This window comes from Pseudoliparis swirei, chromosome 6 (assembly GCF_029220125.1).
Source record: "Pseudoliparis swirei isolate HS2019 ecotype Mariana Trench chromosome 6, NWPU_hadal_v1, whole genome shotgun sequence".
Lineage (NCBI taxonomy): Eukaryota > Metazoa > Chordata > Actinopteri > Perciformes > Liparidae > Pseudoliparis > Pseudoliparis swirei.
In genome coordinates, this window is record NC_079393.1 from 24,550,197 (window position 1) to 24,566,757 (window position 16,561).

Here is a 16,561-nt window from a genome sequence, read left to right on the forward strand (position 1 = left end):
ACATAACTGACCTACTTTAGACATTATTAAAATGTTTCCACCATCGCAGTTTTTTATTTAATCCCTTTGGATAAGTGTGTGAGTGTGTGAGTGTGTGTTTGTGTGTTATTGAGGAGAGAAAGAGGAAGATTATGCACATGTGTGCACTTGCTAGAAGTGTGTATGCTGTCATGATGAGTGTGTGAGAGCAGATCCGTTTTAAATCTCCTGGCAGTCGGAAAAGTTGCGGTGGCATTACTGATGATTAGAGGGCTCCAGTTGTGTGTGTGTGTGTGTGTGTTTATTAACTCCTAATTCAACCCTATTTCTTCTTTTCCCCTCATCCACCCCTTCCTCCATCTCTCTGCCCTTCATGTTTTTACAGCTGAGGGAGGCCACCGCGAGTCACTGGGACGGGCTGTCGTGGCCGTGGACCCTGTGGCGGCCCCCGACCTCTCGGCCCTCCCCCTGACCGGAGACACAGCTGGGGCCAAAGACAAGGACGCCGGACCCAGACGCCGGCCCGGGGGAAGCCTTTTCGCTACGGACCGAGCGGCGCTTTGGGAGACCCGGGCTAAAGTCGGGGCGGAATGGAGTCCCATGGAGGCGGAGGAGGGCGGCCCAAGAGAGCGGGCGGCCCTCTCATTGGCCCCCGCCGACGGGACGGCGGAGCTCTCGGCACCAGCGCCGAGAAAACCTTTAGGACTGCTGACTAAAGCCGCTTGGTCCAAAGGCACCTCTTTCTCCTCATCAAAGGCCTCCTCCTCTTCCTCCACAACCACAACAAAGGCATCCTCTTTGGCCTCCTCCTCCTCCTCCTCCTCCTCCTCCTCCTCCTCCTCTCCGGCCAACACAAGAGACAATCAGACAGCGAGACCAGACAACGTCTCCCTGGTCGTCGCCAACAGCAACAACTCCTCCAGCAACAACTCCTCCAGCAGCAATAACAGCTCCAGTTTGGGTACGGCGCAGGGTTGTTCTGTCATTGTAAACCAATTTCATCATCATCATCATCATCATCATCATCATCATCATCATGATCCTTCTGTCGTTAAGTTGTCACCATCATCTTTGACCTCCTCGTCGTGCTCACCGCCGCGTCCCATCCCATTCCACTGTACCTCTGTGTCTCCCTCACTTCCTGCCACCGCCACAATAGCGTTGACATCAGCAACGGGGTGATTCCTTTAAGTGTCATATTTTGGCGTCCGACGCGAGAGCAAGCCAACGCCAGAGCGCCACACGGAGTCGCATCGCAGTACCGCTCGTCTTGACGCGGCGACGGGTGGGGGAGGGTGGGAGAAGGGATGTGGACGTCTCGCAGTCTGAGAGGATTGATTGCCCCCCCCCCCCATGCTCAGTCACGCCTCTCATCGACATGCGTGTGATTTCGCCGCGTTGGAGGCGTTTTTGATGGATTAAATGAACCCCTGACATTAAAACGCGCCTCTCGTTTACACATTAGAATTGGATTTCTATTTCCTGCGGGCCTTTTTAAACTGACGCGCTCTTCATCTCATGTACTTAGAATTGAGGATAGATGAATTTTAAATAGATCCACGCGTGTATCTGGAAATACATTAGCGCCGTAAAAAAAGAAATTCTAATAGAATCCATATTTCCGAGTCGAAGCCACGTGTAGATGGGACCAGGGCATTGGGGTTTATTAAATTCACGCTATTCAACATGTTGCTTGTGTACCAGGCTCGTTGTTAAGGTGCGTTCACACCAAAAGCGAAACATTTTTTTCGCGCGACCAAATCCCATGAAAAGTCAACGTACAGACGCGTGTGGCTGCGATAGACGCGATATTTTCCCGGGCGGCGCGTTTGGGGCGACGCGATGTGGGCGATGCGTTTACAGCTTTGCGTTTTCAGCGGCGCAATTTTCGCCCCGAGTTGAAATATTTCAACTTTGAGGCGGTCATCTCGCAACTCGGGCCAATCAGCTCTTGAGTTCCGCTCTCGTAGCGCTGGAAGCGGAAGTCTTTCAGACGTAACAGTAACTTCTTCGGTGAAAGTGACCGAGCTGAGTGAGCCTACGGGTGATGTCATGAACCCAAACACGAGGGCGTTAGTGTGTGGGATGTCCACGACAAATATAAAGCAGAACTAGTGGTTAGTTATTCTGGTGGATGAAGGAAATGATAACGGTCTTTACGGAGACGAGACACGGAGATAAGCCCCGCCCCTCGCGGAGCGTCTCGACGCTTATGGCGTGAACACGGTGAACGGTCGAGCGAGTAAACTCACGCGTTTTGGGCGATGCGAAAAATCGCTTCGCTTTTGGTGTGAACGCACCTTTAGAGCCGTCACAGGGTATCATCTTCTATCTGCTGACGGACGAGGTCGATGATTTACAACAAATGCAATAAGGAAAACCAACAATTCGGTCGCCCGACTTGCCGGTCGAGCGAATTAGTTCTTCATTTCATCTCTTGATGCTGACGGGCGCTGCAGTTTGTAGAAACGTTACTCAAACGGGAGGAAATGCTGCATTTTTGGGGATTATTTTCAGCCGCGTTTTTTGTTTTGTGGGTGTTTACGGCGGCGGGACGGCGTATGTGGGACGGACTCAAAACGAGCGTAATGAAGTCATCCGGTGCAACAATGTGTATCATTGCTGTGTTTTTGATAGCGGTTCGATTGGTTGTTGCTTTTGGTCTTCGTAAGGGATTAAATGTCACTGGAGGATACCGCTGGACGTCTTCTATGACCATTGATTTGTCTTGTTGTTCCCCTCCCTGCAGAGGAGTCGGTGAGCAGCCTTCCAGCCTGGGATCTCCCCACTGTGCCCGAGTCACTGCTGTCCACCGAGGGCGACCACGACGTCACGCTCCCTGCCAACATCACCAGCCCTTTCTCCACCCACAAGTGGAACACCACTGTGCCCGCGCGCACCAGGAACACCTCACGGCACACCACCGTAAACACGTTTCTGTCACCCACCGCCTCAACGTTATCGTCATCCACCGCGAGCAGAGCACAAACGCCATCGGGGCCCGGTAAGGTTTCCCCGACCTCGAGCCCTGAATCTGTGACCGACGAGGGCCTTCGGCTGACGACGATAACCACGACGACGACGCCCTCGACGACCGCCCCCACTGTGACTGAGGTGGCGACACAGGCGGCGACCACCGGGAGCGCTGTAACAGCATCACCAAATACAACAACTGCTGCTACGACAACCGCCCGGCAAACAACAAGCCTCAAACTGACCACGGTGGCTACCACTCAGCCCACAACCACCACGACGACCACCACACCCGCCACCACCACCACTACTACGGTCGCCCCGACCACCACCCCACCTACCACCACCACCACCACCGCAACCACCGCCACTACGCTTCCCACCACGACTACAACCACTACACCTGCAACTACGACGACTGCTGCCACCACCACCACCGCTACGACCACGACGACAAAGGCGCCGGCCACCACTCTCTTCGTCCCGATGAAAACCACGCCGCCTCCCACCACGACCACTGAGTCTCCGTCCAGCACCAGCGCGGAGGAAAGTCCTCTACCATGCAACGTGACCGAGAAGTTCTGGGTCAGAATAGGTACGAGACGAAAAACATCATCCTTGGAGTAAACGTGGAGTCATTATGTGCCCATCTTTGAAATAGTTTGGTTAAGACGAATGGCTCAAACATCAGGGCATCTCCGCCAAAATACATGAAAAGTGTCTTTAACCCTTGTGTTGCCTTAGGGTCATTTTGACCCGAATCAATATTACACCCTCCCCCCGCCTTTGGGTCATTTTGACCCGATTCAATGTTTCACCCTCCTGTTACCTTTATATTTACTAACATATTTTACCCTTTGGGTTCAATTTGACGCCAGCAATTAAAACCTCCAGACAATTATTAGAATTAATATTGTTTTCCAAGTTTAAGTGTGAGGCACTTTATGTTTGTTTGTTGACTACCGAAAGAACACCGACATTAAACATTGAATGGGGTCAAATTAATCCTAAGGCGGGGGGAGGGTGTAATATTGATTCGGGTCAAAATGACCCTAAGGCAACACAAGGGTTAAGGCAGTGGTTCTCAAACCCTCAAGTGGGGCGCGGAGGTATTACAGGTGGGGCGCGGAGGGCAGTGCGGAGAACTTCACAGAGTACAAAAGTACGTGTACATATTTACGTTGCGGCGTTAACAGGTTACGCTTGCGCATGCAGATGGTTCAGACCGTGGCAGGCGCTGGTCAAGAGGTCAAGAGGGTATCTTGTGCAATGTAATGTGCAATGGACACACTGTCATACACAGAGAAGCGCTAGATGTGCCGTGAGCTACACGAGGTTTTGACCGATGCTATCAGCGTGGTCAGTTTCATCAAAACAAGGTCCCTGAAAGCACCACTGTGTTCACTCTGTGAGGAGACGGAGCCTTCAGCTGTTCACATGAAGCTCAGTGCCTCTCACGAGGAAACGTGTTGTTGACATTAAACATCCGTCATATGATGACATGTCATACAGGACGGGGACAATGCAATTAAAATGGTACACATATTATCCATTCACATATTATTCTGCAAAGAGGAGGCGGAATCAGTTCATCATTTATTTTATCTTTTGTAACGTTACACATGGATACATTTTTTGGAGTCAAATTTATTAATTCAATTATAATTATTAAGTTTGCTGATGAAATTGTCAGTGACATAATTGCATAATAATTCAGCTGCAGACCAGATCAGGTTTCAGGAGATGTGGGTCAGGGTCTCGATCAAGTGAATTTGAAATAATATTGATACAACTTCATGTCTCGCACATACCTGCACTAATTTAGTTTTGCACGGGTTGCATGTTATTTTTTTGCAAAGATATTTAGTGTAAAACTCAGTAAAACTCTTTATTGCTAAATATTTGAACTTGTTTTGTTTAGTTTTTCACAGGTTGCACTTATTTATATTATCTTGAAAAGATATCCAGAGCAAAACATGTTAATATCAGCCACAATATGTCATGATCTGGAGTTTGTGTCTCGTTTTGTGTCTTGTTTTGAAGTCCTTGTGTCGTCTGTCTCCCTGTGATTGTCTGCCCTGGCCCTGATTGTTTCCTTCTGTGTGATTGCTGGTCCCGCCCTCATTGTGTTCACCTGTGTCTCGTTCCCCATTGTCCAATCACCTCCGCCTGCCTGTGTATGTAAACCCTGTTTGTCTCATTCCCAGTGTGGCTTCGTACTGTTTGGTCCGCGTGTTTGTCGTCCTGTTAGTTGTTTGAGATTAAATATTGGTTTTTGCAGAATATGTCGGCATTTGGGTCCTCTCTCATTGCGACATCCGTGACACATCATGACACAATAAGCTATTTGACCAACATTAGTTATATTTTGCACAACTTTATTTACATTGTTTTTACCTGATGGAGCAATCTAGGTTAATTAAAAGCAATTACAACTTTCTTTATTCTATTATTTGAAAAAGCACAGATGGAGGAGTCACACAAAGTTGTTATTTCAATAAAAATTCAGCGAGAACAATTTAGTTAAAATTTTGTTGGGGCAGTCGGGCACGAACATTTTTCTTCCTCCGAAGTGGGAAACATTTTGAGAACCACTGCTGTAAGGACACAAAGTAATGATGAATAGAGGTGAAATACCATTTCAGAGACTGAGGCACAATGTACCCTTTTATGGCCAAGATGTAATTACATACACAGAAATTAATTAGAACTTGCACAAAAGCAGGAGCAGATATTCCTCAAGCATAAACACTTCTGTTATGAGACAACGCTGGAGACTGTAGCCTTTGATTACATTTAGTACTTTAATGTTTACTGCAGCAGCTGCAAAGCAACCAGAGACTTTTAACCAGAGGCCAAAGTCCAAGCTCTTATTTTATGGAAATATTATTTTCATGTTATTTGAGTCTATAATTGGGGTCAAAGTGAGATTGTTCACAGAAGGTCAAAGCCAAATATGAACACAGTAAATGACTTCCAATAAAAAAAAATTGTTCAACTTTTTATTGATTGATTTTTTTTTCAGTTTCATTGAACAAAAAAGAACGCGACAAAACATTGTGAATGACAAAAAGAAAAACTGAAATAAATAGAAAAATAATAATAATAACAACAATTTAAATAAAAATAAAGAAAAGACAGACATAAGATAGAAAATATATAGTACATTCATGAGTATTAACTATTCCTGATCCGATGTGAGGTTTTTGTGAGGTTTGGGGGCAGGGATGTCTATGTGTACAGATTGTAAAGCACTACGAGACAAATTTGTAATTTGTGAAATTGGGCTATACAAATGAACTGAATTGAATTGAATTGAACTATTAATGAATGACTATTAATTCCAATTAATTTTGATGATGTTTTCTTCCACAGTTCTGTCCATTGAGCTGCGTAGGAACTGCCTGGATCTGATCCTGAAGCAGAACCTCTCTAAAGGACTGAGCCACGCCCTGCAGAGAGCCCTGAATGACTCCACAGCCAATGCACAGGTCAGTGGGTCTCACGGCTTCAGCAGGTTGGTGGGTGAAATGCACAACTTACTCAGTAACCGCGGCTCAGTGACGAGTTATTAGTTGAAAGAAAACAGTGTCATTGGCGCAATAAACATCTCATAAATTAGTCAATAATAAGAAGCAGTTTCATCAGAATACTTAGATTGATCATGCTTTTTTAAATATGATATGATATGATATTCCTTTATTTGTCCCACAGTGGGGAAAATTCAAAAATCACAGCAGCGGTGCACATCAGATATATGTAGTACAATATATATTATGGTCAGTGGCCAGTAACTACACATCATAGGCTAACACACATAGGTCAGTGTTTAGTTACCACAGGTCAGTGGGGAGTAGGGTGGTAAACAAAGCCGCCTAACACAGATCAGTGTCAGTGGGTAAGCCTGTTTGAGATGGCGCGGCTGTGTCCAGTCGCCGTCGCGGCAGCTCCGCGGAGATTGTGCGCTCTTTTAGTTTTTGTGTTTATTTTTAATATTTTCTTTGCCACAAACACATCGGCACTAACAACATACGACCGCAGCACACTTTTGGACATAAACTTTTGCGCAAAACAAGGGTTTTTGTCCACTTTTTCCATCGATCCAGCGTGGCCGGCAGAGATCGTGCGTGCGACCCGCAACAACAACAGTGGAACCGCTACTACGGGAGACGACGAAAACATCGAGGAAACGGAGCGGAATTCGGAACAGACTGAGAGTTCAAGCCCACCGTCCACCTTTGCCCAGCATCCTTCTTGCTAACGTCCAGTCTCTGGAAAATAAGATGGATGATTTTAGGGCAAGGATCAGATTCCAACGGGACATGCGGGATTGTAACATCTTTTGTCTGACGGAAACTTGGCTGACCCCGCTGGTGCCGGATCGAGTCATATGCCCAACCGAGTCCTTCTCTGTTTTCCGTGCAGACAGAACGGAAGAGTCTGGTAAATCTAAGGGTGGAGGGGTTTGCTTCATGACTAACAACATGTGGTGTGACCCCAAGAACATTAAGACTCTTTCTCGTTCCTGCTCGCCGAACCTGGAACATCTGACGATCTCATGCCGTCCATTCTACCTTCCCCGGGAGTTCAGCTCGGTCATCACCACAGCCGTCTACATTCCACCACAAGCGGACACCGGCGTAGCACTATCGGACCTACATGATGTGTTATGTCGGCATCAGAACAAGTATCCCGACGCGGCTGTGGTGGTGGCTGGGGACTTTAACAAGGCAAACCTAAAAAAAGTCATGGCGAACTTTCACCAGCACATTACGTGTGCTACCAGAGGGGAAAGAACGTTGGACCACTGCTATACGCCATTCAAGAGAGGCTACAAGGCTGTCTCTCTCCCTCCGTTAGGGAAATCAGACCATGCCGCCATTTTTCTGCTTCCGGAGTATAAACAAAGGATCGCGGAAGCGGTAGTGACGAGGAACGTAATGCGGTGGTCTGACCAATCAGAGGCTGAGCTACAGGACGCTCTGAGTATCGTCGACTGGGACATGATCCAATCCAGTTCCAGTGACGTCAGCGAGTTTTGGAAGTAGCAATGAGCCTCATAGCAACGCTAACGGACACCATCGTCCCCACGGTAAAAGTTAGGGACTTTCCTAACCAAAAGCCGTGGGTTGATAGATCCATCCGTGAAGCTGTGAACGCCCGTATTGCTGCCTATAACTCCGGTCTTGTATCCGGCAACATGGACGAGTACAAGGCAGCGGTCTATGGACTGAGGAGGGCGGTGAAGGAAGCCAAGAGGAGGTACCGAGACAGAGTGGAATCACAGATGGAGCAGCGCGACACCAGGCGCCTATGGCAGGGGCTACGGACTATCACAAACTACCAGAGCAGACCCGGCGCAATGGTGAGTGCCGACGCATCCCTAGCGGACGACCTGAACTCATTTTATGCACGGTTTGAGGCTAGCAACAACAGCGCTAGCTCGCCGGCTAACAACAACACCGTTAAGCGTAGCCGAGGTGAGTTCTACCGCTGGGGATGAACACACACTCTCTGTGACCGAGCACAGTGTGAGGAGGGCTCTGTTGAGGGTGAACACCAGGAAAGCTGCAGGTCCAGATGGCATATCTGGGCGAGTACTGAAGACCTGTGCTAACCAGCTAGCTCCAGTGTTCACCACAATATTCAACCTCTCCTGGCTGAGTCCGTGGTCCCCGCCTGCTTCAAGAGATCCACTATTGTCCCTGTGCCCAAGAATGCTTCTCCAGCATGTATGAATGACTACCGACCGGTGGCCCTCACCTCGGTGGTCATGAAATGCTTTGAGAGGCTGATAAAGGACTACATCTGCGCCTTCCTCCCTTCCTCCATGGACCCGCTGCAGTTTGCTTATCGCCCAAACAGATCCACGGATGATGCTGTCTCCCAGGTACTGCACACCACACTCTCTCATCTGGACAGCCAGAGGGGTGGCTATGTGAGACTGCTGTTCATTGATTATAGTTCAGCTTTCAACACCATAGTCCCTCCAGACTGGCCCGGCAAGCTGATTGAGCTGGGACTGAACACTCCCCTGTGTGCTTGGATCCTGGACTTCCTGACCGCCAGGCCACAGGTGGTCAGGGTGGGCAGACACACCTCCAAATCCCTCACCCTGAACACAGGATCCCCACAGGGTTGCGTCCTCAGCCCCCTACTGTACTCCCTGTACACACATGACTGTGTGGCCAGGTTCAGCTCAACACCATCATCAAGTTTGCGGATGACACAGTGGTGGTGGGCCTGATCTCCGACAACGACGAGAAGGCCTACCTGGAGGAAGTTGCTGATCTGTCACTCTGGTGCCAGGACAACAGCCTCATCATGAATGTCACCAAAACTAAGGAGCTGATTGTGGACTTTAGGAGGGTACAACAACAGAGGACGTACTCACCACTGGGGATTAACGGGACTACTGTGGAGAGGGTGAGCGGGTATAAATACCTGGGAGTCCACATCACCGAGGATCTGACATGGTCAACAAACACAGACACTCTGGTGAGAAAGGCAAGGCAGCGCCTCTACCACCTCAGGCAGCTGAGGAAATTTAAAGTTTCCCAGAGGATCCTTCAGTCCTTCTACTCTGGAGCTGTAGAGAGCGTCCTGACAGGAAGCATCACAGCCTGGTTTGGCAACTGCTCCGCTCAGGACAGGAAGGCTCTGCAGAGAGTAGTGCGTTCGGCTGAGCGCACTATTGGAACTACACTCCCACCCTGCAGGACTTGTACACCAGGAGGTGCAGAACCAGAGCCGGCAGGATCATGAAGGATCCTCACCACCCCAACAACAGACTGTTTCAGCTGCTGCGGTCAGGCAGGCGCCTCCGTAGTCACGCTGCAAGAACAGAGAGACTGAGACGGAGTTTCTTTCCTCAGGCCATCAGGATTGTGAACTCCGACCTCACCAGGACCCCCACATAGACCCACACAACTGCCCCTCTTAGGCACACACACACACACACACACACACACTTACTGTAAATATTGTGTTGTTTTTTATTTGTAAATAGTGTGTACTTGTTGCCCTTGCACATTCCTGCTGAGCATTGCCACTTTCATTTCACTGCACACCCTGTGTGTGTATGTGACAAATAAAACATCTTGAATCTTGAATCTTGAATCTAATAAACACTAGTGAATGAAGGTCACAGTCTATTAAAGCTGGGATAGGCACTTTATTTTTCTCATCATCAGGCCAAAGGTCAATCAACTTATTGTAATTCAAGTGTCCTGACATTTATTTTGGCTCTAATTAGTTCTGTTCCGTTTCATGGGTGGAGACTATTAATAATCCAGCCCTTATTTTCCTGTTTACTGCTCCAGTGGAGCAACATTTCCTAAAAGTTTTAAGTCCAAAAGTCCAATATGTTCTATCCATCGCTCATAGTTTAGACCCCCCCCCCCCCCCCTAGAACAAAACTTTCGGATATCAGTAGCGCGCAATTCCAGGATGCTTTATTTTCATTGGTTGCTAGATTAAATCTTACCCAGATACAAAAGATACGTTTTTTTTCTGATTGGCTGATAAGTGACACCTCACAGCAGACCTCCAGGGGATTCGGGGAGACGCGCTTGATTCCTCCATAGTGAGGGCAGCGCGGCCAGGTCATGTTTGCGCGCTGCGGCACATTAGCCGAGAGGTTTTTTTGAGCGTGAGAAATACGATGTGTGGCGGGAGTGCGTGACTAAAGACCAAAATGAGTGACTGTCACTCTCAATGTGTGACACTTGAGAGCCCTGCTTTTAGGCCCAATAATGCCGAAAAAAACCCTAAACTGTCTACGCAAGCTTTAACCACGAGCTAGTGAATGCAGGTCAGGAGCTAGTAAGCACAGGTCAGTGGCTGGTGAACATAGGTCAGTGGCTAGTAAACACAGGTCAGAGGCTAGTGAACACAGGCCAGAGGCTAGTGAACACAGGTCTATGGATAGTGAACACAGAGTTATGGTTAGTAAACACAGGTCAGTGGCTAGTAAACACAGGTCAGTGGCTAGTAAACACAGGTCAGAGGCTAGTAAACACAGGTCAGAGGCTAGTAAACACAGGTCTATGGATAATGAACACAGAGGTATGGTTAGTAAACACAGGTCAGTGGCTAGTAAACACAGGTCAGAGGCTAGTAAACACAGGTCAGAGGCTAGTAAACACAGAGCTGTGGCTAGTGAACACAGGTCAGAGGCTAGTAAACACAGGTCAGAGGCTAGTAAACACAGGTCTATGGATAATGAACACAGAGGTATGGTTAGTAAACACAGGTCAGTGGCTAGTAAACACAGGTCAGAGGCTAGTAAACACAGGTCAGAGGCTAGTAAACACAGAGCTGTGGCTAGTGAACACAGGTCAGAGGCTAGTAAACACAGGTCAGAGGCTAGTAAACACAGGTCTATGGATAATGAACACAGAGGTATGGTTAGTAAACACAGGTCAGTGGCTAGTAAACACAGGTCAGAGGCTAGTAAACACAGGTCAGAGGCTAGTAAACACAGAGCTGTGGCTAGTGAACACAGGTCAGAGGCTAGTAAACACAGGTCAGAGGCTAGTAAACACAGGTCAGAGGCTAGTGAACACAGGTCAGAGGCTAGTAAACACAGGTCAGAGGCTAGTGAACACAGGTCAGAGGCTAGTGAACACAGGTCAGAGGCTAGTAAACACAGAGCTGTGGCTAGTAAACACAGAGCTGTGGCTAGTAAACACAGGTCAGAGGCTAGTGAACACAGGTCAGAGGCTAGTAAACACAGGTCAGGGTCTAGTGAATACAGAGCTGTGGCTAGTAAACACAGGTCAGAGGCTAGTAAACACAGGTCAGAGGCTAGTAAACACAGAGCTGTGGCTAGTAAACACAGGTCAGAGGCTAGTAAACACAGAGCTGTGGCTAGTAAACACAGGTCAGAGGCTAGTAAACACAGGTCAGAGGCTAGTGAACACAGGTCAGTGGCTAGTGAACACAGAGCTGTGGCTAGTAAACACAGGTCAGAGGCTAGTGAACACAGGTCAGTGGCTAGTAAACACAGAGCTGTGGCTAGTGAACACAGGTCAGAGGCTAGTAAACACAGGTCAGAGGCTAGTAAACACAGGTCAGAGGCTAGTAAACACAGGTCAGAGGCTAGTAAACACAGGTCAGTGGCTAGTGAACACAGAGCTGTGGCTAGCAGGGTTTTTCCTGGGTCAAAATGGGTTGCCCGTCTGTTCGTGCACGTCGGGCTGTTGAGTGAGTGATCAGCAGCTGGCCGCTCGTTCCATTCGCGCACCTCACAGTTGCGTATTGATCAGACAAGAAGACACGCTTATCAACTCCAGTGTTTCCCCTACTATTATAACAGGGTGAAATCTCCGCACTCTCACTAGCACCCCCCCCCCCCGGTTAACAACTCTTCTCGACTTGCGAGCGCCAGAGCTCCGATGCCGGCGCGCGCCTCGCTCAGCCGTGATGCGCGCACACAGGTGAGCACACCTCATTGTTAAATTAAGCTCAGGGCACCAACATGGCGAGCGGCACTAGTCCCGCCCTCCTGAAGCTGTAAACCTAGGGGAAACACTGAACTCGATTACTATTGATCAAAACAGAACGAGGGTTCAGCTGTAGCCTACTTGAAACATACTATTGAGAACATATTCGCTGACATGCACATGATAAACAGTTTTTGGTTTTTTTCCATCGCAAACTTTTTTTTGCCTTAGGCGCTCGGGATTTGTCATAGGCGTTCGGGAAAACGGCTTAGGCGCGCGCCCAAATTTTCTCTATGCAGGAAAAACCCTGGCTAGTGAACACAGGTCAGTGGCTAGTAAAGGAGCTCATAGGCCCTCCATTAGGTCTAGTGCTGATAATACCCACATTTGACCTTTGCTTTTGATGTATCCTACTCACCCCCGACTATCTCTGTTTTTGATGTGATTCAAGAGTCTATCTGCTTCATTATGCTGAACAAAGTGCTTTCTTATCTCTCATATTATAATCTTCTACATATTAGTTTTGCCACATTGTTCTCCTCTTGCTCGTTCACACTCGCAAGGAGTCGTCTGAGTGGCGCTGGAAAATGAACGGGTGACTAATGCAAATGTTAGAAATAACCTGTTGAATAGTGTTTTGCGCAGAGAGGTTTCTGACACACACACAAACACACACACACACACACACACACACACACACACACACACACACACACACACATGCACAAACATACACAATCACAGACACAAACATACAAGATAATGGAAAATTAATCCAGAATAACTGATTATTTCTTGCAGGCGAATCTTCCTATTCTGTTGCGAATATTTATTTCCTCTCAATTTATTTCTTCTTCATGTTCTTAAACGAAATCAGGTCTGATCGCTCCCTCGGTTTAAGTCGATTGATTTTCTGCCAACCTGTCCATCTCGCTTCTCTGTCTGTCCACCGCCCCCCCCCCCTCCCCCAGTCTGTTCTTCTGTCTTTATCATCCACCTGCTTTTTCTCTTTCTATCCAGTTGTTTGTGAGCCTGCACAGGGAGTGACTCAGTATCTCTAAGCTCCTCCCGTCCACTTTCATCTACTCCCTGCGACACACACACACACACACATAGGCCGTGTTTTTGAGGCATTGTTGATGGTTTGCCCTTCAGCGGCGGGCGGGGGGGGGGGGGGTCACCAAACAGCATGAAATTAGCAGGCAGCGGTATTTAATGTGTTGCATCATTGAACAATGTGGTTAACCATAATTGCGTGTGAAGATTAGCCAGTTTTACAGCTGGCAAAAATGTTGCCGGGGAGAAAGAAGTGACAGTGGGGGGGGGGGGGGGGGGGGGCAAGGGCAGGTCTGCTCAGCTTTAATAGATTCAAGTATGCAAAACAAAGGTGAAATAAAAAACATTGTGGCTTCTGCAGGGTGTAGGCTCAATGATGCAACACATTAAATACCTCTGCATGCCAATATAATAGAACCGAGACAAAACTGTCAGAAGGATCGCGACTCGGAGGGAAAGCTGCAGTTTGTTCCTCTGCTCCTTCAGCACCACGGACAGCGCCACAGAGTTATTAACACACAGCAGAAGGGATGCCTGATTTATACACCCCGTCGTTCAGTGCAGGCCGGTGACCTCCCGCCTTCTTTTTGATTTGGCCCTTTGGTGTTCAAATCCTGTGTCAGGCGCTCTCTGATTTATTGGATAGGTGTGATTCAATAGTTCTTTATAGGTTTGGCCCAACGGCAACTCCATGGCATGGGACAGGACATTATGGGAGAGCTGGAAGGGGGGGGGTGGGGAAGCTTGTGAGCCATGAGGTTGTTGATGTTGTAACAGATGTGAGGTCACACACCTCCAGGCTCTGAGGTGGGTGACCTTCTGAGGAGTCACGGGTTTCGTTGTTCGGAAGCTCCGCGCAAGCTTTTCCACGGAAGTATAAATCAACCATCAGTTAGACCATCAGAGAGTACAAATGAGCCTTGAGGTGCATCTTAAAATCACCTGAAATGTGTTCATTTATTATTTGTCAATGAACAATTAAAACGCTTCATTTTCCGTTATTTAGAAAAGTCCTTCGACGATTTGTTCGCCTTCTGTAACTATTGATCGCTGTCCAGGAGTGCTGCTGGACATAGATTATTCAAATGACTAATTTGGTGTGTTTTTTCCTTCTTTTTTGCAAACGGTATATTTATAAGCAGGGTCTATTACAGGAAGCAGGTTTACTCATTCCTCTGGATAATTATGCTGATCAAAAAAGGCTCGTTCTGAGCCATGACTCGGCAATTTATCCCGATACTTCATTAGCATGCGCTAAAACAAGCATGTGATTGTTGTCGTAACCTAATTGTTAAGTAGGCGCCATTTATGCCGTTTAATCCTAACAGAGTGCTGATGGAATATGGATGACTTCACGAGCGTGTGATTGGACATTGGGCTTTTTAAACATGCTGTTTTTATTTGCCTCCATGTAGAACGTTTTGCATTACGATTGAAACATTACCGGATGCAAGTCTATTCTTCTAAATGCGTATATTGACCATTTATGAGTGATTTATGAATAACAAATTACACAATATCCATGTATATAGACTTAGTTTTTGTAATTTTTTTATTACAGGATCTGTTTATACACATGGACAAATAACTCCCCAGCGTAATGTGACCAGTCATATGGTTGATAAGGGAGATGTAAATAAACACGGCGATGTGAACGCAGAGGAGGGGAGAGGAGGGGAGAGGACGAATGATGAGGAGAGCAGAGGAGAGGAGAGGAAGAAGGATGAGGAGAGGAGAGGAGGGGAGAGGAGAGGAAGAATGATGAGGAGAGGAGAGGAGGGGAGAGGAGACAAAGAAGGATGAGGAGGGAAGAGGCGAGGAGGGGAAGAAGGATGAGAAGAGGAAAGGAGAGGAAGAAGGATGAGGAGGGGAGAGGAGAGGAGAGGAAGAAGGATGAGAAGAGGAAAGGAGAGGAAGAAGGATGAGGAGAGGAGAGGAGGGGAAGAAGGATGAGAAGAGGAAAGGAGAGGAAGAAGGATGAGGAGGGGAGAGGAGAGGAGAGGAAGAAGGATGAGAAGAGGAAAGGAGAGGAAGAAGGATGAGGAGAGGAGAGGAGGGGAAGAAGGATGAGAAGAGGAGAGGAGAGGAAGAAGGATGAGGAAAGAGCCATAGTAAGAACAGCTGCAGCTGCTCCGGCGTGGACGGAGGTGGAGGGTGGAGGCAGGTGGGCTGTGGACGCTTCCAGAAATAATATCCTTGACTCACCGCCGGTTGTTGTCTGTGTCTTTCCAGGACACAGTGGGTCCAATTTATTACCGTTGGAGGCTCAAGCTAAACTATGCCGTTGAGGCTGATTAAAAAAACAGGGGGATTATGAATATCCTTTGTGAACCCATAGCGGGTACGACAGGCATTTGAATATGATGCCCTCCCCCCTTGTTTCCCCTGGCAGTTCTGACGTACGAGCATCCGCATGTGTTTAGGATATACAGATGAAAGCGAATATAAAAAAAAAACGAGAAACTTTAACTCCCCCTCCCCCGTCCCTTCCCCCCCCTCACTCTCGTTCCGTCACAGGTGGAGCACGACGACTGCAGCCCCCACAACGTGACGCTGGGTTACTACGTGGCCAGCGGCAAGACCGTCTACGTGTCCTCGCGGGTGGTCGAGGCGCTGCACGTCTACGGCTTCGACAAGCTGCTGTCGGACATCCGGCAGCACAGCCCGGCGGTCAAGGCGGTCCTGGTTCCCGTGGCGGGCTGGGCGCCATCTCCGAGCATCCACCTGCAGCTGAAGACAGGTGATGCAACGTGAAGGAGAGAAGAAAAGAGAATAAAAATGAGTTAAGATGTAGTGTTGATGAGCAATAGCAAGGGTTAGAGATGTGGTGGGAAGAAGAGGAGGAGGAGGAGGAGGAAAGCAGGGAGGTGGAAAACACAATGAGAATACAGGGAGAGAGACGCAGGGGAAGAGTAGAGCGGAGACTAAATTAGAAAATTCTGCTTACATGTCTGCTCTCCTTTACTCTTCTCTGAAACCCTAAATCCCGTACAAACTCCCATGATTGTACAGCAAAGGCAAATTGGTCTATTCATTTAGGCCTCTTAAGCCTCTTAAAAACACACACACACACACACACACACACTTCGGCGACACATGCGCACACA

The 16,561-nt window shown here is 48.1% G+C and overlaps 1 protein-coding gene across 1 annotated transcript in view; it reads left to right on the forward strand.

Moving 5' to 3' along the window:
• The first annotated feature begins 579 nt into the window (after positions 1-579).
• The window catches only part of kiaa1549la (KIAA1549-like a), a 70,987-nt gene continuing 55,005 nt past the window's right edge, over positions 580-16,561 (forward strand). Inside the window, exons 1-6 of the mRNA XM_056417335.1 lie at positions 580-657; positions 847-940; positions 2,729-3,093; positions 3,217-3,547; positions 6,328-6,443; positions 15,972-16,194. Of these exons, the coding sequence (XP_056273310.1) occupies positions 580-657; positions 847-940; positions 2,729-3,093; positions 3,217-3,547; positions 6,328-6,443; positions 15,972-16,194 (1,207 nt within the window). The remainder of the gene's footprint in view (positions 658-846; positions 941-2,728; positions 3,094-3,216; positions 3,548-6,327; positions 6,444-15,971; positions 16,195-16,561) is intronic.